This window comes from Erythrolamprus reginae, chromosome 2, assembly GCF_031021105.1.
Source record: "Erythrolamprus reginae isolate rEryReg1 chromosome 2, rEryReg1.hap1, whole genome shotgun sequence".
Classification (NCBI taxonomy): domain Eukaryota; kingdom Metazoa; phylum Chordata; class Lepidosauria; order Squamata; family Dipsadidae; genus Erythrolamprus; species Erythrolamprus reginae.
The window spans coordinates 205,290,489-205,313,388 of NC_091951.1; the positions used below are offsets into that span (position 1 = coordinate 205,290,489).

The 22,900-nt window shown below is 43.7% G+C and overlaps 1 protein-coding gene across 4 annotated transcripts in view; it reads left to right on the forward strand.

Moving 5' to 3' along the window:
- The first annotated feature begins 109 nt into the window (after positions 1-109).
- Positions 110-22,900, forward strand: part of IQSEC2 (IQ motif and Sec7 domain ArfGEF 2) — a 198,857-nt gene continuing 176,066 nt past the window's right edge. For all 4 annotated transcript variants that reach the window (XM_070741428.1, XM_070741432.1, XM_070741436.1 and 1 more), the window contains exon 1: positions 110-1,161. In XM_070741428.1, coding sequence (XP_070597529.1) covers positions 428-1,161 — 734 coding nt within the window. In that variant the 5' untranslated portion in view covers positions 110-427. The remainder of the gene's footprint in view (positions 1,162-22,900) is intronic.

A 22,900-nucleotide genomic window follows, 5' to 3' on the forward strand; every position in this document is an offset into this window, starting at 1 on the left:
CCAGAAGAGCTGGCCACGCCGCGGGGTCCGCCGGCAAAAAGCCCAGCAGGCCTCAGGTTCCTCGCTGTCTCTGCCCCCCCCCCTTTCTCCCGCTGGGCTGAGGCTCGCCGGGCGGTGCGCTCGTAGTGCGCAGTGCCTCTGCAACGACGGCAAGAGCCGAAGAAGCAGGCAGCTCGCTCGGGGCTGGAGAAGGCAGGCGGCGGCGGCAGTAAAAGCAGCGGCGGCGGCGACTCCTCCCCCTCCCCGCTCTTTCCCCCTCGAACTCCCGCAGGCAGGATGGTGGCCGTAGCCCTGCAGCCCTCTGCGGGCCGCGGGGCGGGTCTGTAGCCGGCGTGGGGTGGTGCCCTTTGCAGCAATCGGGAGCCGAAGGCGCCGGGCGCCGGGCGCAGCGCAAAGCGCCCGCGCGCCCCTTTTCCTCTCGCTCTCCATGGACGGGGGAGCGGGAGGTGGCGGCGGTGGCGGTGGCCCCGGGGTGCCCGGTTCTGACAACCCCAACCGCGCCGTGGAGTACCTGCTGGAGCTCAACAACATCATCGAGAGCCAGCAGAAGCTCTTGGAGACCCAGCGGCGGCGGATCGAGGAGCTCGAAGGGCAGCTGGAGCAACTGAGCCAAGAGAACCGGGACCTGCGGGAAGGGGACCTGCGGGAGCGAGAACGGGACCGACACCGGGACCGAGACCGAGACCGGGACAGCCAGTATCACCACAAGGACAGGGAGAGCCACTATCAAAACCGTGCGGATCGAGACGGGCAGTTCCAGAACCGGGAAGGCCAGTATCCCAACCGCGAGAACCGGACGGAGCGCGAAGCTCAGTACTCCACCCGAGCCGACCGGGAGAGTCAGTACCAAAGCCGAGCCGAACGGGAAGGGCAGAACCAGTACCAGCACCGGGATAAGGAGCGAGAGCTGCAGCACTATGGAAACCGGGACGGGCAGTACCAGAACCGGGAGAGCCACTACAGGGAGCCCTGCCAGTTGCATCGAGACCGGGCGCCGCAGTGCCATCAGGCTCGGGATAAGGAGCACGAGTACCCTCGGACGCCCCGGGAAAGAGAGCGCGGCCAGCTGAACCGCGGAGCGTCGCGGAGCTCCAGCCCGGGCGCCGGCGGAGGCCACAGCACCAGCGCCAGCACCAGCCCGGCCACCACGCTGCAGAGAAAGTAAGAAGCTGGTCCCAGCCTTGGCAGCCCCCCCCCCCCCCGACCTAGTGCCCTCCTTCCCGGTAGCTTCCCGGCCCAGGGCAGGCAGATGCCAGGAGCCCCTTTGGGGGTTTTTGAAACGGCGACCCGATGCTGGCCGAGTCAGAAAATCAAATGCTGGCTGGGGAATTCTGGGAGTTGAAGTCCAAATATCTTCAAGTTGCCAAGGTTGGGAAATACTGCTTGGAGGATGGTGCGGTGTGGTGCTCTTTTGGGGGGAGGGCAGGGAAATCAAAACCTCATAGGTCTGCCACCTTTCTGCCCTATTTTAATTTAATTCATTTGACTTCTGGGCCGTCCAATCCTTTCCCTCCTTTCTAGGCTTTTGAATCTTGTTACAATTAGACCCTGCCCCCCTGCCATAACATACACACCGTCAACTGCCTCCATCCATCATTAGGTGGCTGGTCCTCCGCTGTGCCACCCTCGCAGTTGGGTCTGTTTTTATTCCCTCCGCTGATTTTTCCTTACTAGATCCCTGCATTGGACCCTGCGTGGGACCCCCCTTCCCCCCTCCACTGCAGGCTGCTCCTTGGCCCAATGCCCAAAAGCGTCTGTGGCCCATTCTCTCCTTCTCTGTGGCCCTTCAAACTTCCACCTTACTTTCAAGCACTGCTTTCCCTGATTCAGCACATGTCTTTTTTTCCTTTTTCTTTTTTCTTTTGCTTTCCTAACTTGCCAGTCTGGATTGTTTTCCTTCCAACCACCTTGCTTTCTCATTTTCCTGCAGAGAAGGTCTTCTCGCTGCAGTGGACCACTCCTGGGACTGCTGCCTCTTGCCAACCCTCTAAACCCCAAATTTAAATTTAAATTTCACATTTGTACCTTCTGAAAGCTCTGAATTTCCTCCTTTTCATATTGGTGCTCATAAATATTTCCCTCCACACCTTTCATGGCTCCTCCTTCCCTCCCCATAGAAACCCATAGAGGGCAAAGAGTTATTCTTAAATGAAAATACATAGTAATCCCAGTGACCTTCTGTTTATTGAATCTGCAGATTAATTCTTTTATTTTTAATTGCCTGGCAATACCAGGGGAGTCATAGGGAAGAATCTTGTAATGGAGTGAAATCCTCTTCTGCCATGTATTTGTCTATCTTTTTGGTTTGGGACATGTTTAGTAAGGCCAGCTGCTTCTGCCTGGTTTGCAGTACTAATACGCACTAGTATCCAAGTCCCTTTTTGTCTTGCCAATCCTTAGTGGCTAGTCTTTATCCAGAGCAGGAGTGGGCGATTAATTTTGCCATGGGGCCGCATGAGAAATTGGGATGGTTTTAGAGGGCTGGACTAATATAATTAACTCAGTTCTACCCAATACTGTAAAGACCCAGACCCTGGCCTGACCTAAACACCCAGACCCACTCTACAGACCCCTAATTGTTTGCTTTACGCCAACACGGTGCACCACAGTCACTGTACTGGAGTGTTTGCGTGGTTTCTGTGCTCAGCCGCTCTCGGTAGGAGGTCATGGTCCGCTCCAGTGCAAGGATGAAAGAGCTCACCGCGTCTGCCGGGACTCCTCCAGTTCCTGCTTTCCTCAAAGCAGGAACCGGAGGAGTCCCGGTAGACGCGGTGAGTTCTTTCATCCTTGCACTGGAGCGGACCCCGACCCCGGTCACAGTTAGCGGGCTGGCCGGTCACAGACAGTGGGGGGGGATGCAGACCACGGGCTGCCCCTTGCCCAGGTCTGTTCCAGACCTTCCCCTAATGGGGTGACTCACAATCTGGACATTGAACTGGGCCTGGAGGGACCTGACTCCAGTCAGCTGCAACAGAGAGACTTGGTGTTGAACTAAGGCACAAGGGATTAGGCATGCACAGGATGTGGCTGTGAGATGGTACTGCATGGGTTGTGTAGTTCATGGCACGTGCTGAGGATTGAGTTCAGGAAAATGTCACTGGGTGAGGAAGAGATGTAGTTGATTTAAGGTGCAAGTAAAAAAAAAATTTTTTTTAGTGAGTTTGAGAAAAGAAACCAAACCCGCTGTCCTTCAGATGTGTTGAACTGCACTCTCATCATCCATAGCGATGCAGCCTCAAAGTGGTTGGAATTATAAGTATATCTATTCTGGGGGAAACAGCTTTGAAAAAAAATTAGTGTAGTTGCTAGTGTGTGAGAATCAATTATAATAATCACACATTTGGCAGCATCTACATTATTACTGGAATAGTTACAGCCACGCAAGATAGGCCAGCAGTATTATATTCTTAATAAACATTTGTAGGAGAACAGTGACGTACCTGAAGCCTTCAAAAGAAGGCAGCATCCACACCTGTGATCTTCTTACCTCCTTACAAAAAGCTAGATTTTGTTATGAAGCATTATTTTCAAACTGATAATTCTGTTGCTTCCAACTACTGGATTCTGACCTCAGGATCCTCAGATCATGCTGGGATTCCTTGTCCATGCTCTCTCTGGAAATGAAATGAACAACCTGCAAGTTGTTCCATCCATCCATCCATCCATCCATCCATCCATCCATCCATCCATCCATCCATCCATCCATCTCCTTAAACTTCATTTAAGCTAGTGAGGGTGAACCCTTTTCCCCTCAGGTGCCGAAAGAGCATGCGCACATTCTATTGCACATTCATGTGTGCCCACACCCATAATTCAATGCCTGGGGAGCCCCTCTGGAGGCCGGAAGCGGCCTATTTCCCAACTTCTGGTGGGCCCAGTAGGCTCATGTTTCACCCTTCCCTGGCTCCAAAGGCTTCCCTGGAGACAGGGGAGGGTAAAAACGCCATCCCCCATCCCTCTGAAGGCTCTCTGCAAGCCAAAAACGCCCTCTTACAGCCTCTGTGTAAGCCAAAAATCAGCTGGCGGGCACACGCATGCACATTGGAGCTGAGCTACGGCAAAGCCTCGGATTCTAGCAGCTGTGCCCCATGTGCCACCTGTGGCAACTGTGCCACAGGTTCGCCATCACTGATTTAAGTTCTCTCTGTGTAGTAGAAACTTGGCAATGTTCTGTGGCCCAGATCAGTGGCCCAGCTTTGAGATGAATGACATAACCACATTGTTATGTGTGTGGGTAGTTGAGGATTATGGGGATTGCAGTCACACCCATCCAGAGGGCACTGGTATTATGGGGAATGCTGCACTAGGGCAGTGATGGCGAACCTTTTTTCCCTCAGGTGCCAAAAAAGTATGGGCATACACTATCGCATATGCGTGAGTGCCCACGTCTATAATTCAATGCCTTGGGAGGGAGAAAACAGCTTCTCACACCCCCTGGAGGCCCTCTGGAGGCCGGGAATGGACTGCTTCCCAACATCTGGTGGGCCCAATAGGCTCGTGTTTGGCTCTCCCCAGGCTGCAAAGGCTTACCTGGAGCCTGGGAGGGTAAAAATACCCTCTCCCATACCTCCAGCGGCTCTCTGGAAGCCAAAAATGCCCTCCCAGAGCGTCTTTGTGAGCCAAAAACCTGCTGACCAGCACCCACATGCATGCTGGAGCTGAGCTAGGGCCACAGCTTGTGTGCCAGCAGATATGGCTCCGCTTGCCACCTGTGGCACCTGTGCCATAGGTTCACCATCACTGCACTAGGGTGTTTGATTTAACATCGTGCCATCAGACTCTCTTCTCCCTAATTGATAGTGCCTAGCTGGAGAATCATAGAGTTTCATTTCCTAGCAGCACTGCATCTGGGACATTGATTCCAGAACAGGATCAACTCTCATGGTTCACAAGCTTGGATTGAAAGCTAAGGAGCAGCTAAGCCCGAACAATTAAGCATCTTCCCTCAGAAGGAATGGATATGGATGGGGTGGCAATGTATGGTAGGAATTGATGGATTGTCCCATTCCTGTTCTCTCTTTCTCTCTCCTCACTGCCGCCTCCTTTTTCTGGTTAGAAATTAGCAAGTGGTTTGATGCTGCAAATGACTTAAAATCAGCACAAATGTGTCTTGCCGTTCCGCCCACTCCCTACCAACACTGGGGAGGGTTTAAAAAAAAAGAGAGAAAAGCCTGAAGTAGCAATGGGTGGTGGTGGGGAGAATGACTGATCCTTTTCTCCATGCTGGCAGAAAGCTAGAAATGGCTAGAACAGACCCTCTTTGCTCAACCTAATAACTATGAATTTCCTTTCTGTTTATTCTGAGCAGGGGAAGAGCTAGTTAGCAACTGCAGTTAGTTTAGCTTAATAGTTAAAAGTGTGACTTGTGCAAGGTACCTGAAAACCCTTTTCTAGGTTTCATTTCAGCTCTAAACTCATTCAGTGGTCTTAAACTAATATTCATTTTTTGGGTCTTAATATGCAATAGGGAGATATTTAACACCAGTTTATCTTAAAAGGCCAAGTGAGAAAGATAAATAGTCGTTCATCTGTGGTTGCTTAGTGTTGTAAATGATGGCTTCCTAGAGCAGTGTTTCCCAACCTTGGCAACTTGAAGATATCTGGACTTCAACTCCCAGAATTCCCCAGCCAGCATTCGACCTAGTGCCCTCCTTCCTGGTAGCTTCCCGGCCCAGGGCAGGCAGATGCCAGGAGCCCCTTTGGGGGTTTGTGAGACGGCGACTGTTTGGTGGATCGAATCAAATCAAATGCTGGCTGGGGAATTCTGGGAGTTGAAGTCCAAATATCTTCAAGTTGTCAAGGTTGGGAAACACTGTCCTAGAGCATGCATAGAGCAGTGGAGGTGCCCCAGCAGTCCCCAGTCCAGTGCCCCAGCAGTCATGGGCAGCCCAAATTTTTTTTACTGCCACACTGTGGGTGTGGCTTATTTTGTGGGTGTGGCTTAATGGTCATGTGACCAGGGTAGGAGTGGCTTGCCGGCCATGTGACCAGGGTAGGAGTGGCTTGAATGATCATCATCGTTCAAGTGAACTGTGAAGTTCTCGACTTACAACTTCACCAGTGTTGTTCGCTGGGGTGACAATTTCCTTCACGTTTCCCAAGCTCTCCTTCCTGAGTCATCCCCCACACCTCAGGCTGGGTAGCTAGGCGAATAGGTGCTGCCAGAAGCATAAATGCTGCCAGTGCCGCTTCCACCCACGCCTTCTGCTTGCACCTCAGGTGGGAAGTGGCCGCGTGAGACTGGAGGGGAGCTGGGCAGGAGAGAGGGAAGCTCCTCCGAGGCCAGGAAGGAGGAAAGAGGGAAAAGGCAAGGAGCGTAGACGCAGCAACAGCAGCAACAGGGGGGAAAAAGGAGAGCCGAGCAGAAGCCAGTAATCCAGGAAGTGACAGCAGCCGATCAGCTGAAGCTGCACATGCAACTTCATTTCCGCTGGTGGAACTGCGTTCCACCCCGTCCTGCTTGCTTCCCACCCCTGCTTATCAGCCTCTGTGGGGGTTGGGTATCTATCTTTCTCTATTGCCTTTTACACTGTTTCCAAATGGAGTGTTTGGAATTTCTTTTTCATTGGTCTGTTGTGATTGCCGCATGTGACAAAACATGTGGTTCAAATTGGCTCTCCCAATTGTTTTTTTTTTGTTTTTTTTTACAAACAACTTTTTATAAACTTTTTGTAGACAGATCTGGGTAATCTGCCAGAAGCACTGGGCTGGCCTGTGTTCCAGAGGCAATTAACTGGGCAGGTTTGTTAATTGTGGAAACTAGCCGTCCATCATAAAACACACCTTGCTGGATTTGGGACATAGGAGGAGCAATCAGTCAGATGCAATACTCTCCTACTATGGATTGCAAATAAGTGAATGGAAAAGAGAAGCAATAGGTTCTCTGCATCTGCCTTGTGCACAGCTTACCAGATATTTCTGAGGCGTTGACTGTGTAATGCTGGAGAATCGCAGGATCACTGACCCCAAGACCATGAGATAAAAGGCAAAGGGAATTAGGCATCCTTTATAGCCAGAAATGTGAGAGGCTGAGGCCCAGTCTAATACAGGGAGATTATAAATTGGGTTAGTGCTGCACTTGTATTTGGGGTTCATCTGTTTGTGGGCTCTTATCGTGTGCTGTAGCTCCCTGTGCTCTCAAACACAGGGCCTACTACTCACATACTCACTACTCATTTTCGGGACTGCCTTCTGCCACACGAATCCCAGCGACCGGTTAGGTCCCACAGAGTTGGCCTTCTCCGGGTCCCGTCGATGAAACAATGTCATCTGGCGGGACCCAGGGGAAGAGCCTTCTCTGTGGCGCCCCCGACCCTCTGGAATCAACTCCCCCCGGAGATTCGTACTGCCCCCACTCTCCTCGCCTTTTGTAAACTCTTTAAAACCCACCTCTGTCGTCAGGCATGGGGAAATTGATTCCCCTGGGCACGTTGAATTTATATATGGTATGCTTGTGTGTGTGTATGTTAGTATAGGGGTTTTTCTTAAATTTATAATATTTTAATTAATTGGATTATGTATTGGATTGTCTTTTCACTTGTTGTGAGCCGCCCCGAGTTTTCGGAGAGGGGCGGCATACAAATCCAAATAATAAATAAATAAATAAATAAATAAATGTATGGTTTATATGAGATGTATGATTATTTTTTATATTAAGGGTTTTAAACTGTTTTAATTATTGGATTTGTACTGTTTTTGTTGTTGTGAGCCGCCCCGAGTCTTCGGGGAGGGGCGGCATGCAAATCTAATTAATAATAATAATAATAATAATAATAATAATAATAATAATAATAACAACAACAACATATAAAAATATAGCTAAATACATTTTGGCCTTGTGTATTGTGCAAACTCAACCGTTGTGGCTAGTTTGTGGCTAGGTTTAGCACACAAAATAATAGGAATGTTCTTTTTATACAGCAGTTAATCCTGTTTTCTTTCTTCTTCCTATTCCAGGAGAAAAGTATATATTGTGAGGTAGGCACTTTGTTAACATTAAATATGAGGTTGGATTTCAGGCAATATCACTACGCCAGTGATCATCTTGTATAATCCCTGATCACAATAAAAATAGAAAACGGATGATCACATGGTGAGCATGGTGTTGAAGACATGGCCACTCAGGCATTTTTAACCCAGTCTTTGACATTAGGAAAAGAGCAGCTTTATTTTTTAAAATAATTTTCATTAAAGTATTCTTAACAGGATAAATTCAATACACATTTTAGAGGAGAAACAAAAAGAATAAATGAAATAATAAATAGATAAGGAAGGCAAATAAAGAAAAAAAGATTAAAAAGAAGTGGCTTCCAATCTTTTTCACAATGGTTATAACTGTATTTATATTTCCCTACTCCTCTAAGATTATATCATAATTTCCTTCTTTCCATAGTGTACCTGAAATTTTTAATTATCAAACACTTACACCAGAATTTAATGCTAATTCTGTCATCTTTACAAACCATTCCTCCACTGTTGGTATTTCAATTTTTTTTTGCATGTAAGTCTGGCAGGAGTAGGCAAAGGTCAGATTTAAACCTGCCTGTATCTAGAGGTAGACCAGCTTGCTAACTCTCTCCCTTCCATAAGAGCACCAAAGGAATGAATGCTTTCTCTCTCATATAGACACTATCAAGAACAGAAGGTAAAAATTGTTTTCCCAGCACCAGTGAATTTATTGAATTACAAATCAATGTTAAGTAATCAAAGCAGGGAATCATTTTTGTGTGAACTAGGTTTTTTTGTCAGTAGGGTCTTATGAGAATCTAAAATCTTTCACTAAAAAGCAGCTGTCAGGACTGTTGAGACTTCATAGCACTCTCCATAACCCAACAGAATCTGGGCCATTTATCTTGTACAATGCAAACATAGAAGGCAATAGCTACTCATCAGGGATTGTTTGGGGGTGTTAGTGTCAGGGTGCATTGTGGGTTGCTTCGCTGGGTGTTGTGGGTGTCTGCATGAAAACAATTTTGCCTACCCTTGGGGAGGTTGCTCAGCAGCTGTTCTTGCAGCTGTTTCTCCAGAAAGCAGCCACTTTTTGCATCTTGAAAAAGCAACACATCCCTTTATAAACAGCTCTGCCTCTCTTCCATCCCTAGAGACGGAATCTTTTATAGGTCAGTCACCAGGTCTATATTTACCTGAGAATAAGTCTCACTGAATTCATTGTGCTTTATTCCTGAGCAAGGAAACGTGGATTGCAATTGCTCCACCCATCATTTTACTGAGAAACTGATTGGATTTTCAGTAGGATCTGAAGTCAGTAGTATAATACTTCAGTAGGCTTCAACCCGGCTCTTTCAGAGTGAGCTCCTTCCTGGTTTGTTAACAAAATAGATAGTAAGCTTTAGGTTTGAACACGGATTAGTCTTAAACCAAAAAGCAATTGCAAGTGAACACTGAGTAAGAAACGTTCAGATAACTTTATAAGACAGAATTTATTTGATTAGCATCAGATTACTTTAAATGTAAACTTGAGTGTGAAATCCTGTGAATGGAATGATAGAAATGCACATTGGAATTTAAATCCCTTTCCAGTATATTTCCACTAATTGCTGTTACAGCCTGCTGATTCGAATGTGCCCTAAAATAAAAATAAATATTTTTGCTTACTAAAATGTAGCAGAGTCTGCTGCAGCAATGTTTGAAACAAAAAAGGAGAGATGTAGGTGGTGATATGATTTAAAATACACAAATACTTGTATCCCAATGTTTGACACAAGTATATAATTCATTGCATTGAAAACATATTATTATGTATATTTTTCCACTTGCCTCCCCTTTCTAAATCTTGATGGCAATTACCATATGCTAGGAGGCCCCATTGACATCCATGATAGTCTATAACAATTTAGTTGGAAGGGAAGTTAAATGGACAAGTTTTTACTGAGTGCAGAAGAGAGATAAGGCAATGGACAAGATGGACTTCCTCCCCCTCCCCCACCTATATAGAAAAAAAAAGTGGTCTGGCAACAGAATGATACTTAATTTGTGGGGATTGACTGCATTTTTTTCTGGATGAGGTGCTGAACACGACAAAACCAAATAAATAACATTGTGGCATTCAAGCAGAATATAGAAGTTGTCATCCGGAACTATATTTCGAAACTACGATTTCATATCCCAAGCAGTGCTTGTATTGTGCTTCTCCTTTTGAGGGAGGAACCCTTGTTTGATTATGTAATACTGTAAGGCACTATGGAGCAGTACATAAGTCTATTGCCATTACTATATTTCCATCAATTTATTTTTGATTCCTAGAGACCACATAGATTTTTCTCTGTGACGATCAATCCCTCACCTGTTCCTTCAGGTAGTGCATCCATCACTACTGTAATTGAGTCCATCCACCTTGCTGCTGGTCATCTGCTTTCCACCTTTCTAAGCATTACCGCTTTCTCCAGAGAGATAGGCCCTTCCATGATGTCTCTTGAAACCAAAGCAGGAAGAAGAGAGACGAAGAGGATAATTTTCCCCAGCAAATTTTTTTTTTACATTTAGTTGCTTCCTGTGCTGTTAGGAAAGAAGATACTTCATCAGATTTGTGGGTGTGCCTGGTTTATTTTATTTACTTCAGTTGTGCAACCCATAAGCACTGGTACTATGATATTTAGGAGAGCAGATTAGTGGGAGCTGATGTTTCTTGGTTAGGGGAGAATTTATTTGATTCAGGGAGGAGAGAAAAGAAAAACAGGCTGCAGATCTCTTGTTGCATGTATTGCTTAAAATGTTCTCCAGTTTGGAGGGGAGGAGCTATTTAAAGCTGGCAAATGAGATGTGGCTTGTCTGTGATTTGGGTCTCTGTCTTTCTAAACTTGGATTTAATCCCAGAATTGAAGGAAGGATGCACAGATTTGAAATTTAAACTGAGTGATAAGGAAAGAGTAAAATTGCTCTGTGATGAAGCCCCATTGGCTCTAACTCAGACGCAGGGAAAGCTGTAATTCAAGAGAGGCTCATTGTTTCTTTGTTTTCAGATGCCTGGGACATAAATAGAGAATTTTGGAGCAGTGGTCACCAGCTGGTGGTCCATGAGAAAATTTTGGTGCATTTTTATATTGCACTAAATACTATTTATCTTTTTTTTAAAAAAAAATTGTATTAGTGGACCACAGGATTTAAAATTATGAATGTAGTGGTCCCTGGGGACCGGGGGTCTGAAAGGTTGGAGATCCCTGTTTTGGAGCATACCTAGAGTGTACTTATCTTACCTTTGGGTGAATTGTGCTCTTAACACTGAAGGGCAGGAATTCCAGAGTACCCAAGTCGAGAACTGCACATATATAGTACAGTAAGTGTTTGTACCTTTAATTAAACAAAATATTAAAAGCATCTTGCAATATTATTTAAAAAATAAAATAAATCCTATTGAATAATTTAGAGATCCAGTGTAGTGTACAACATAAGAATTACAAATTACCCCTCCTGTGTAGATTTGCCCCACCCTTCTTGCCAACCCTTCACAAAAATGTCTCCATTATTATACACTCTTCATGATGTAGTACTTAGTATGTACATCGTTCTCTGATTATTCAGATTACACTGCATACATCATTTTACTAATTTCTGAAAGAAACAATAACATAGTTTGATATTAATTTTCCATGACAGATTTGCTTTATGTGGAAAAGTGGTTATGCATAAACATTTTCTTGGTTCACAGCTCTTAGTTACAATGCTAAAGTGTCTTTGGTAGCAATAGATTTTATTTTGGACTCTTTAATAATTAACTTAGATTAATCACAAATGTTCATTTTCCAGCACCAGGTATAGATCAACTGTATCTCTCTGCTCTAAGAGCTCAGGAGAAGAGGATAGTACACAGATAGGCCTCAACTTATGTTTACCTGTTTAGTTATAATTCAAAGTTACAACGGCATTGGAAAGACTTACAACCAATTCTCACATTCTGATCATAGCAGCATCCCCACAGTCATGTGATCAAATTTTGGGCATTTTCACAACTGGCATGTATTTATGATGGTTCCAGGGTTATGTGATTGCCACTTGTGACCTTCCCAGCTGGCTTCTAAGAAGCCAACTCAATGGAGAAAGCGGGATTTGCTTAAGGACTATGTATCTACTTAACCACAGGTGTCCAACTTTGGGGGTCACATTGCTGTTTCCTAGCTGCATTTACTCATAGAGACTCGCAGGAATGTTTCTGATTGACCATCTCTGGCTTTGATCCTGTGGTTCAAACACACCTGGTATGTAAATAGACGTAGTTGGTAAAACTTACAAATTAAGACAGATTTGTTTGAGCATACAGAGAGGAGAAGGGAAAGGAGATAAGCATTCCTCTGGTTGGCATCCCATATAATTTTGTTATTATTATTACTATTATTATTACTATTATTATTATTATTATTATTATTTATTAGCCTTGTATGCTGCCCTTCTCCGAAGACTCGGGACGGCATACAATGGTGACAAATGCACCATTCCTGGGGTATGGTGACCTGGACACATGATGGGTCGTATCTCTGTTAATGAAATAATAATAATAATAATAATAATAATAATAATAATAATAATAATAATAATTCTGTTGTTATTATTGTTGTTGTTATTGTTGTTGTTGTTGTTATTATTATTATTATTATTATTATTATTATTATTGTTATATTTGTATGCTGCCCTCCACCGAAATAACAGTAAAGAGACTTTCTATTGTCTTGTTCCAGTCCAGGGTATCTGCAATTTGCAATTTGCCTAGATGGGATAATTCCAGGAATAAACCTGTTTATTCCTGCAAAAATCTAGATGACTCCTAGGTGGAAACAGAAAATGCAAACTCCTTATTTACTAATAAAGGAGAATATTTGTAGCTCAGGGTTGAAATGTGGGGTCCTTGGCAGAGGTAGGCTACTGCCCAATGGGGGGGAATGCAGTGGGCTAGCGAAAATAGAGCTCCAACCCAGAGCGCCCAATTTGCACCGAAAGATGTTGAAAGAAAATGCAGGGCGTCTTGCATAAGACACACCCACAGTGTGGTAGTAAAAATTTTGGTAGCCCTTCACTGGTCCTTGGTGTTCTCTGAGCTTGCCTCTTTTCTTGCAGATGTTTCATTACCCTAACTACGTAACCTCAGCAGTACTACTGTAGTAAGGAATGGGGTTTGCTGTCAGTTTATATTCTGGTGTCTTGCCTGTCTCCCTGTCTGGGTGGGGGCAGTCTTAGGAATTCTCTATTTGGGATATTTACTGATGGCTCTTTGGCAGTTTCTTGATTGGGGAATCACTTATGGGATTGTTGGCCTGAAGTTAACCTTGCTAAACTCTTTTGTTGCTGCTTGTGGTTGTCTGAACTCATGTGATCCAGCTAGTAAAAATCTTGTGTGGATCACAAAGTTGTGACAAATACACCAGTCCTGGGGGTAAACTGTAAGGGGCAAGATTTCAGTTTCCCTTTCAGCCCAGGAATTTTCAGTGTAGATTCTTCCAAAAGAAACAAATAGGATCTAATCATTTAACATGTTAGCTGCATATCTAGAGTGGTGTACCCCATACCTAGGTTTAATACCCCACAAACCTACTTCTTCCTGAGGCAAACCATGTTGTTTAATTAAATTGCAATATTTATTATTTCAAATAACATTTCCTCTCTTCAATAATTCAGAAAAGTCCTTCATTATAACACACACATTGTGTAAGTAATCGAAGAAACAAAAGAAGCTATTTTAATTATGCAAATATTACCCCAGTTAATAATACCTGCTTTGATGGTAACTCTATGTATGTCCTAGTAGCAAACCCTGTCCTGGATGCAATTTTAAGAGGACCTGGTTGTATTGCATGCTAAGTTATCCCCATTTTTTGCTGGAATTTGTGAAAACCAGCCATACAATAATACTTCTATACTAAACCAGTCCTACTGGTACAATAAATCTTAACTCATAAAACATGGTATAGATTTCTCTCAGTGGTGAAATCCAAATCCAGCCAATTTTATACTAAACCATGATTTAACAAGTTGTGCGGGTCAGGTTACAAAGCTTGAGTTATTTTGTGGAAGAATTACATATATTATTCTAATCTTTCTTCAAAAAGCTGAACCAGGACTCTCTTTTCTTTTATTCTATTACAAAAGGCAGCAAAGACAATGATAACATAGCGTTCAGCCAAGTCTCTTTCCAGCAAATCCAGAATGAGTTCAGTATTTCTAGCTTAGAGATAAAAGGTTCTCAAGTAGATTGATTACTAGAAAGGGTGACATGTATGTATTGTAACAATAAAAAATGGGAGAAGCATTGTGATAGGTCACAATAGAAACATAGAAGATTGATGGCAGAAAAAGACCTCATGATCCATCTAGTCTGCCCTTATACTATTTCCTGTATTTTATCTTAGGATGGGTCTATGTTTATCCCAGGCATGTTTAAATTCGGTTACTGTGGATTTACCAACCACGTCTTCTGGAAGTTTGTTCCAAGCATCTACTACTCTTTCAGTAAAATAATATTTTCTCCTGTTGCTTTTGATCTTTACCCCAACTAACTTCAGATTGTGTCCAATGATACATATCATGTGCTCTGGATCTTATGGGACTGTCAATTCGGGAAGAGTGGTTACTGCTTTGACTAGGAGGGATTTCTGAGCATTTGACAGACACATATGGGAGAATCTCATAATTATTAGATGTTAATTAACTAAACGAGCTCTCTCTTGTTGCAATCTCATTTTTTCCCGTCTATTTTCCCTGAGGTGTATAATTTAGAGTATGGCTGCCATAATACTCAGAATTCTTCCGTAATTAGATGTGGGCTTGAGAAATGTGAAAAAACATGGTTTATTCAATACTGCTTTAATGAATAAACCACAGTTGGTTGTGTTCATGCAACATTGCAAGTCATACTCTCTGTGGGTCAGATCCCACAGAGTCAGCCTTTTCCAAGCCCCATCAGCTAAGCAATGTTGCCTGGCAGGGTCTAGGGGAAGGCCCTTCTCTGTTGTGGCTCCGGTCCTTTGGAACCAACTCCCCCCAGAGATTCGCACCACCCCCACTCTCCTGGCTTTTCGAAAGATTTTAAAAACACACTTTTGCCGTCAGGCCTGGGGCCATTGAGCGTTAATACTTTGCTCCGGCTGATGGTATGATTGCGTTTGGAATGAATAAGGTTGAATGGTTTTTTAAAACTGTTTGGGTTTTAGTCTTGGCTTATACTTGGGTTTTTTAAACTTTGTACTTTGTATTTATTTTATAAAGTAAGCCACCCTGAGTCCCTTGGAGAAGGGCAGCCTAGAAATCCAAACAAACAAACAAATTTACCAGCCCCTATGTGTGAATTCACCAATCTCTCAGATGGGTTACTTTTGTCTTAATACAATACATGAATTAAAGGCTTATTTGCCATATTATTTCATCCTGTCGTCTTAGCTTTCTTTACAGAGGCGTGGCTGTGCAAATATCTATAAACCTTCCAGTAGCAGAGAACCTTCATTGGCTCATTTACCCTGCTTAGCCATAAACTGATTTGTTTTGATTTATAATTCTGTGTCGATCGCAGGATCTAGCACTCCTTCCAATAATCCAAGCAGCCCTCTGGTTCTCTTGCCCAGGCCATCGGTGTTGGGACTTGTGGCTATTCTGTTTTCCCAACATCCTTCCCCACTACCCAGCCCCATTCCTCTCCTGCTGCTGCGTAGGGCTGCTTCTTGATTCAGCCTGCCTGTCGTTTTCAATTAGGGAGCATCTCCGTTGCAGACGGCTGGCTGGCTGCGACAGGGACAGCAAGGTTTGATTTGCAGCAGGGGGGCACTGAGCTGCATCAGGAAAGGGCCATAATATGCTTGGCCGAGCTCCTGCCAAGGCAGGACGTGCTCTAGGACAGAACTGACACAAGGACTTAGGCTACCTCCATAAGCTCACAGCCTTGCATTTAGCAGAGATTATCTGCAGTAACATTGTATGAGGCATCCCTTCATCCCCCCCCTGCATGCAACAGCTAAAGGAAAGTACAGGTCCCGTTGCCGGCACAAGTTGTGTATGGAGAGGATTAAGGAAGTCTTTAGAAAAACAGTGTCATGACTCCGATTGGTTTAACTGTTGACACACCTGGCACGTCTCGTCCCAATGTCTTTATAAAGCCTGTAGATTTGTGAAGATGAAAAGAATGAATGAAAGCGAAAGTTCTTGCTGCATTTAAACAAGAGTTTAATTTAATTACAGATTCTGAGTTGGGGAAAGAGCGCTCTCGATTATCAGTGTGTGGCCCATCACAATTTGCTGGCTAAGTGAAAGGTCATGCTGGTACCATTTACTTTCCTTCGATTTCACTCGCTGTCCTTAATTTAAAGCAGTCAAGATAGCAGACATATCAGCCCTTTTGTCCATCAGCCGGGTCAAGAAACAGGCATGGCCACTACTCCAGCAATGCTCTTTATTGCAGGGAGGTACAGGAGTAGAAAAGTCTGTCACTGTCTAACCTTATACCGAATAAAATCAAGGTGGGATAATTTTGCATGTTTTTCCCCTTTCTCAGGACCAAGTTATCTTTCCTCAGTGGCTTGTTCATTCCTTCCACGTGTCCACCATCCACGTTCCTTTACAGACCATGGTTGAAGCCCCTCCCATTTTGTAGTGCGTTGCATGTGTGCCACATATAAAAAGGGGGAGGGGTTCAAATGCAAAGTTGCCCACTTTTTACCTCCCCACACACATATGCCTGCCTCTGTCACTTAGAAACATAGAAACATAGAAGTCTGACGGCAGAAAAAGACCTCACAGTCCATCTAGCCTGCCCTTATACCATTTCCTGTATTTTATCTTAGGATGGATATATGTTTATCCCAGGCATGTTTAAATTCAGTTACTGTGGATTTACCAGCCACGTCTGCTGGAAGTTTGTTCCAAGCATCTACTACTCTTTCAGTAAAATAGTATTTTCTCACGTTGCTTCTGCCCCCTTGTTCTTGTGTTCACTTTCCTATTGAAAACACTTCCCTCCTGGACCTTATTTAACCCTTTAACATATTTAAATGTTTCGATCATGTCCCCCCTTTTCCTTCTGTCCTCCAGACTATACAGATTGAGTTCATTAAGTCTTTCCTGATACGTTTTATGTTTAAAACCTTCCACCATTCTTGTAGCCCGTCTTTGGATCTGTTCAATTTTGTCAATATCTTTTTGTAGGTGAGGTCTCCAGAACTGAACACAGTACTGTATTCCAAATGGGGTCTCACCAGCGCTCTATATAGCGGGATCACTGTCTTACCTAAACTGAGTTGGTTTGGCGTTTCAAACCTTGAGAAGTGAGTGAAATCATTTGGCTGCACAACTTTGTCCATATCAAAGGTCACACTCGACCTGTATCTCAGAAAAGGAAGCCGAGAGAAAAACTAGATTTTGATACAATGTAATGGGGATTTAATTAAATAAATGAAAGGTCATTAATTAAATACAGTTGATGTGATTACCTTTCTCTGTAGCTATTTCTTCCCCTTTTCTGCCATATTTTTTTTTTTAAATCAGAGCGTTTGGCATTGTTCTGGGGCTCCTACTTAGGAAGATTCTCAGGGCACCCTGTTTGAGGATTGAGTATGCAGTTGCAACAGAGAGTAGGTATCAGGTGTGCTTCCATTCAAAAGTCCAGGAAAGAAAACCCCCAACTCCATTCGACAGAGATGAGTTCTTTTACTAGACAAGAAGTGATAGCAACAAAAGAATAGCCAATTCTGAAGTAAAAGGCGCGCAAGACGCATTTACAAGGAAACCCCCAAATCCTTCCAAGTAACCAACCCGCTGGACCATTCATCCAGTCCCGATGTCCCAAAATGTCAGGTGGGTACGCTGGCTGTTTGGTCTTCCACATCTGGACTGCCGAAGCCATTGACCTTGAACAGACTGTAAACAAGTCCATGATGCCTAGTTGTACCAGGCAGAAAGTGATGAGAAAATTCCTCCCCAGCATTATTTGCAACTTCAAACAGGGCACTCACCAGTACACTTCCCCCCTCCCAATTAACTGACCTCCCCCCTCCCTCCAGTTACTATGACAGCTGAGGCAAGCAGGTGACAAGGAAAAGTGGAGGCTGACAGTAGGAACAAAGGAGTAGGAGCTTCCGTGCTCCTCTAGCATGTATGCCCACATCATTTTGACCCTGACTGCCCCTTCTTTGGTTTCAGGTACTCCAGGAGAAAAATGTTAAGTTGCGTCCTTCCTGGCCTGAGTATTAAACTAACCTTGATTTAGCCTAAATTTTAGAGGAAAGAGGCAAGGTGGATTAAGATAAATAAGCCTGGGGGAATTTATCTCTTAGGAATTGCTGGCTACAATCCAGGTTTACATCAGGGAAAAGACCCATTAATTAAGGCAAATGACTTGAAATGAGATCTAGGCTAATTTAGGGCACCTCTAGATCTGGGACTGACAGCGTTAGGAGCGGCAGCTAAAGTTGTAATTTTTAAGGGAGTGTGTGATTTTTTTTAAAAAAAACAAACAAACATTGCCTCAGATCAGGCAGCTGGCTCACCAACTGGTGGGATCTGTGCAATTGTTTTCTGAGTTTCTTTTTTAAAAAAAATCAAAGAAGTCACTCCCACTCCGAAGCTTAGTTTGGAATGTTGCCAGGAAACCCCAATTTATTCACATCTGAATGCTGATCTGTGCTTCCTGGGGCTGCTTCAAATGTCATCAGCTCTGGCCAGACTGATAAAATACAATTAAATCACCCTTCACTTACACACACACACATACACACACAGAGGAGGGACAGTAGCGCTGTTTTCTTTGAAGTGGGCACAGGTAAGTTGATTAAGATGATTTATGCTTGATCCACGCTGTCTGTTATTTTCTCCTCCTCCCTGGTTTGTTTTGCCAATTTTCTCCCTGAAAGATTTCCTAGCAGAGATCAGTGTCTGGCTGAAAAATTGGCCTGCGGAGCGGAAGTCAACATGGCCCTTGGGGGAATGTACAGATCACAACCTCACGTGCCCTTTGCAGCAGCTCTACCGCATCCAAGACCGTGTGCCTCCCGTCCGATTTCTTAGGCATCGGGCCCTGAAGCGGTGGGCAAACCGCAAGGCTGGTTGGGCACGAACCAAGTCAGGAAGGGACAGTTGAGTTCACGTCAGTGGACAGGCTGGACGGCTCTTATTCAGAGGCAGAAAGCTGGCAGCAGATGGTGCTGCTAGCAAGCTCCAGGATAGCGAGCGTGTGCCAGTTAGTTGGGGTTCAATGAGAACCGCTTCCTGCTGCCACAGCAACACCTGTTCTCAGGAAATCGGCCTGCTGCTTTCCTGCAGTCGGTGCGTTTGGGGCCAGAGACTCGGCATGGCTGTCCAGGGGCTGCTTGTCTAAATAGAAGCCTAGATGTGGAGGGCAGAAAAAAAGGAAAGGCTTGCTTCCATGAACTGCATTTTTGATCCCAGACTAGAATGGCTCAGGTCCCATCAAGAACCCTCTTACTGAACTGTCATCTGGATAATAATAATAATAATAATAATAATAATAATAATAATAATAATAATAATAATAATTATTATTATTATTATTATTATTATTATTATTATTATTATTATTTATTAGATTTGTATGCCGCCCCTCTCCGAGGACTCGGAGCGGCTCACAACAAATAAAACATCATATACAAAACCAATGTTAAAACAGTCTTTAACACCCCCCCCCCCCATTAAAAACAGTCATACAACCCAAGCACACCATCCATAAAGTCAAAGGCAGCTAAGGATATATCAGTTCCTCCATGCCTGGCGACAAAGATGAGTTTTCAAAAGTTTGCGAAAGGCAAGGAGGGTGGGGGCAGTCCTAATCTCCGGAGGCAGCTGATTCCAGAGGGCCGGGGCCACCACAGAGAAGGCTCTTCCCCTGGGTCCCGCCAGACAGCATTGTTTAGTCGACGGGACCCGGAAAAGGCCAACTCTGTGGGACCTAATCGGTCGCTGGGATTCGTGCGGCAGCAGGCGGTCCCAGAGGTATTCTGGTCCGATGGATATTCCCAAGAGAGATTGCAACATTAATCTTTGGAACTAAAATCTTTTTCTGACGTGTCAGTTCCACGCGCAGAGAGCAAAAAATAATGAGGGATTTGCCACCCCTGGGGATAGCTTGACATAGTAAATCCAAAGTTGCTTTTAGGATTCCATATTTATTCTGTGCTTTTTAAAAAAAAATTAAATTCATGCAATCTAAAAGCACCCCACCTGATGTGTTCCTCTGTGATGGTTAATTGACCTCTGTCATTTTGGAATGATGGAAGTTGCAATTTGATGTGTTTAGAAGGGACCAGGTTGGAGCGAGCTGGTTTAATCCCTGTGAATTGTGCCATGTCATGAAATGAATTGAAATTTGTCAAAGGCATCCTGTTAAATTCCAAAATAGCTAAACTGTTTCCTACCTTGCAGGGCAGGAAGGGTCTCTGATAAGCAGGGCTGATTTCTGTTGTTTGGCAGTGGAGCTACTATGGGGCAAAGATCAGGATCAGCCTTGACTGAAAGGAAAACAGGAGAAACGCATTCAAAGACCAAAAGCTAATCTACAGTTAAAACTTGTAGTAGGACAGAAATAACTCATGCATCAACTTTTGGCTTTATTCTTTTTGGACTTTAGCCTGATAGCCTCCCTCCCCCCCCAGCTACCAGGTGGAAAATTGTTTTTTCCTAGTTTGGGTTGATCGGTGCTTGTCAGCTCTTCTGTTTCTGTGGAAAAATAATCATCTTCGGTTGGGGGTGGGGGGAATGGTTTTTCACCTGCACAATTGTGCTGGCTGGCTGTGTAAGGCACACATTGTCTAGCTGCGCTCCCAAGAGACTTGAGGCAGCTTTTGTAAACACGTGGCCCCTGATCCATAGCCTCATGCTGCAGAGTGGAGAACCCAAACTCTCCCTCCCCTCAGGAGGAGGGATTTTCAGATAATTTTTTTCACTTTAAATGTCTTCGGTTAGTTGGTTTCCTGATTTTTAGGGAGATAGCCGAGAGGGAGAGAGCACAGATTTCTTAGGCATACACGCTTAGCTGAAGATGTGTTGAATATACAGTATTACTCACTTTCTAAAATGGGTCTAGGTGACTATCACGCTTCCCTCAAAAAAACCCTAACGCTCTGAAAGATGTTTTCCAGAGCCCCAGCCATATAAAGGCAGATTTATGCGGAGAGATTTTTCTGTTGGAAGTTAAACCTCATTCTCTCAGCCCTGGCACTAAAACAGCTTTCAAAATAAACTTCTTCTGAGCCACAGCTTGGTTTTGCTCATGGCTACATTAGTTCACATTTTTGAGAAGTTTGGTATGTTTTTTTTTAATTAGCTTGCAACTGAATGTAAATATCCTCTGATACTTTAAGAACTTGGATAAGCTTTGGGTCTTCGCCCAAAGAATGAAAAGATTAAATCCTAAGACTAGCTGAATTGTAAATGGCGGTGTTGAGGCTGTGTTTGGTTTAAAAAGTCAAACCTGGATTCCGTCACATGGAAATTAATTTTTACTCCACATAGATGTATGTAGAAAACAAATAATAATAATAATAATAATAATAATAATAATAATAATAATAATAATAAATTATTGTCATTGTCAAAAACAACAAATTGTCATTGGCAACGAAAGTCATGTGACACCCAGAGACCAGTCCCACCATACATAAAATCAGAATAGGTAAATTTAAAAATAGAATAAAAAATAGAATAAAAAATAAAATAAATGTCCCACCACCTACTACAAATTCCCCACCCTGAACCACTCAACCATCTACATGACAAACCGAGTAATATTGTCCAACAGTTCACTGATGGTGACCCTTTAGTTCGTTTCCAACTAATGGACTCTTCACTCTTTTAAAGGCATTATGCTTAATGTCACATGCAACTCCTAGCCTCCAGTTTTGGCCCCTGAAGCAGCCTTACAAATGCCAGTGAGGTTGACTGCAAACTCTGGTTTGCTTGATTGCATTTTGGTTCATACAATGTTGTATCTCTATTCTGGCTTTATATGATGTGTGAGGCCAACTGTTTTTCCTTCATTTGTAATTCTGCTATAAAAATAAGGTTTTTCTTTGTCTGGTGCAATGAAAGACCAGAACCAGAAGCTTCCCTCTTTAGGATATCCTGATATTTTCTCAAATCAGTTATTTTTTCCGTAATACATAGCCCCATTCTAGTACATATTTCTTACTAAGCCCCTCTGAGAGAATTTCCAAGCTACAGGAAATTAAATCTTGAGCTCCTAAGGGACATATCTAGACTGCATGCGTTAATTATTTTAGCAGCCGTTTTCTCTTTCTAGGAAGCTCTTCCCAATAGACCTTTGTCGCAGGATTTGAGGGAGCCGAGTGGATAAGTGAGTCTTTTGATCCATTGCTGAACAGCTCTGGCTGGTTAAGAAGGTTTTGCCCCTGCTTAATATAAATCTACATCTGTAGTGTAACCTCATTGCTTTTTGTTCCGTCCTCATTGGATAGGTTGCTCCATTGTTGAAAACAGGTATATAATTTGCTTGGTTTTCCTTATGTGTAGTTGATCCTTCAGTAAGGGTGAGCTTGATAGCAAAGCATTGCCCCAGTTGCATGCTCCGTTCCCCTGGCTTGGCTTAATGCTGGTAGAATTATAACTCAAGGCTTTTTTCACCCCTGCTGCCTACACTCCCCCAGCAATTACTTAAGTATGTGATGAGCTTACAAATAATGACATATCAAAGAAAGATTATATAAGCATAGTTTGTTCAAGGAGATTCATTTTAAAAAAAATTTCATTTGCATAGAAATAATCCCTAAAATAATTTCTCGGGGAGTCCCCATATGTTGTTCCTATATCACAGTTAGGCTTGCTCCGGTGAGCTGTTGTTTTTATTTGTGTGCAGTCTGAAGAAAAAGTAACTTCACTGATTTTAAGCTAAAATAACCGGTCCTGATTTGGATGAATTTAGGTTAGGTAGGGTTACCAGAAA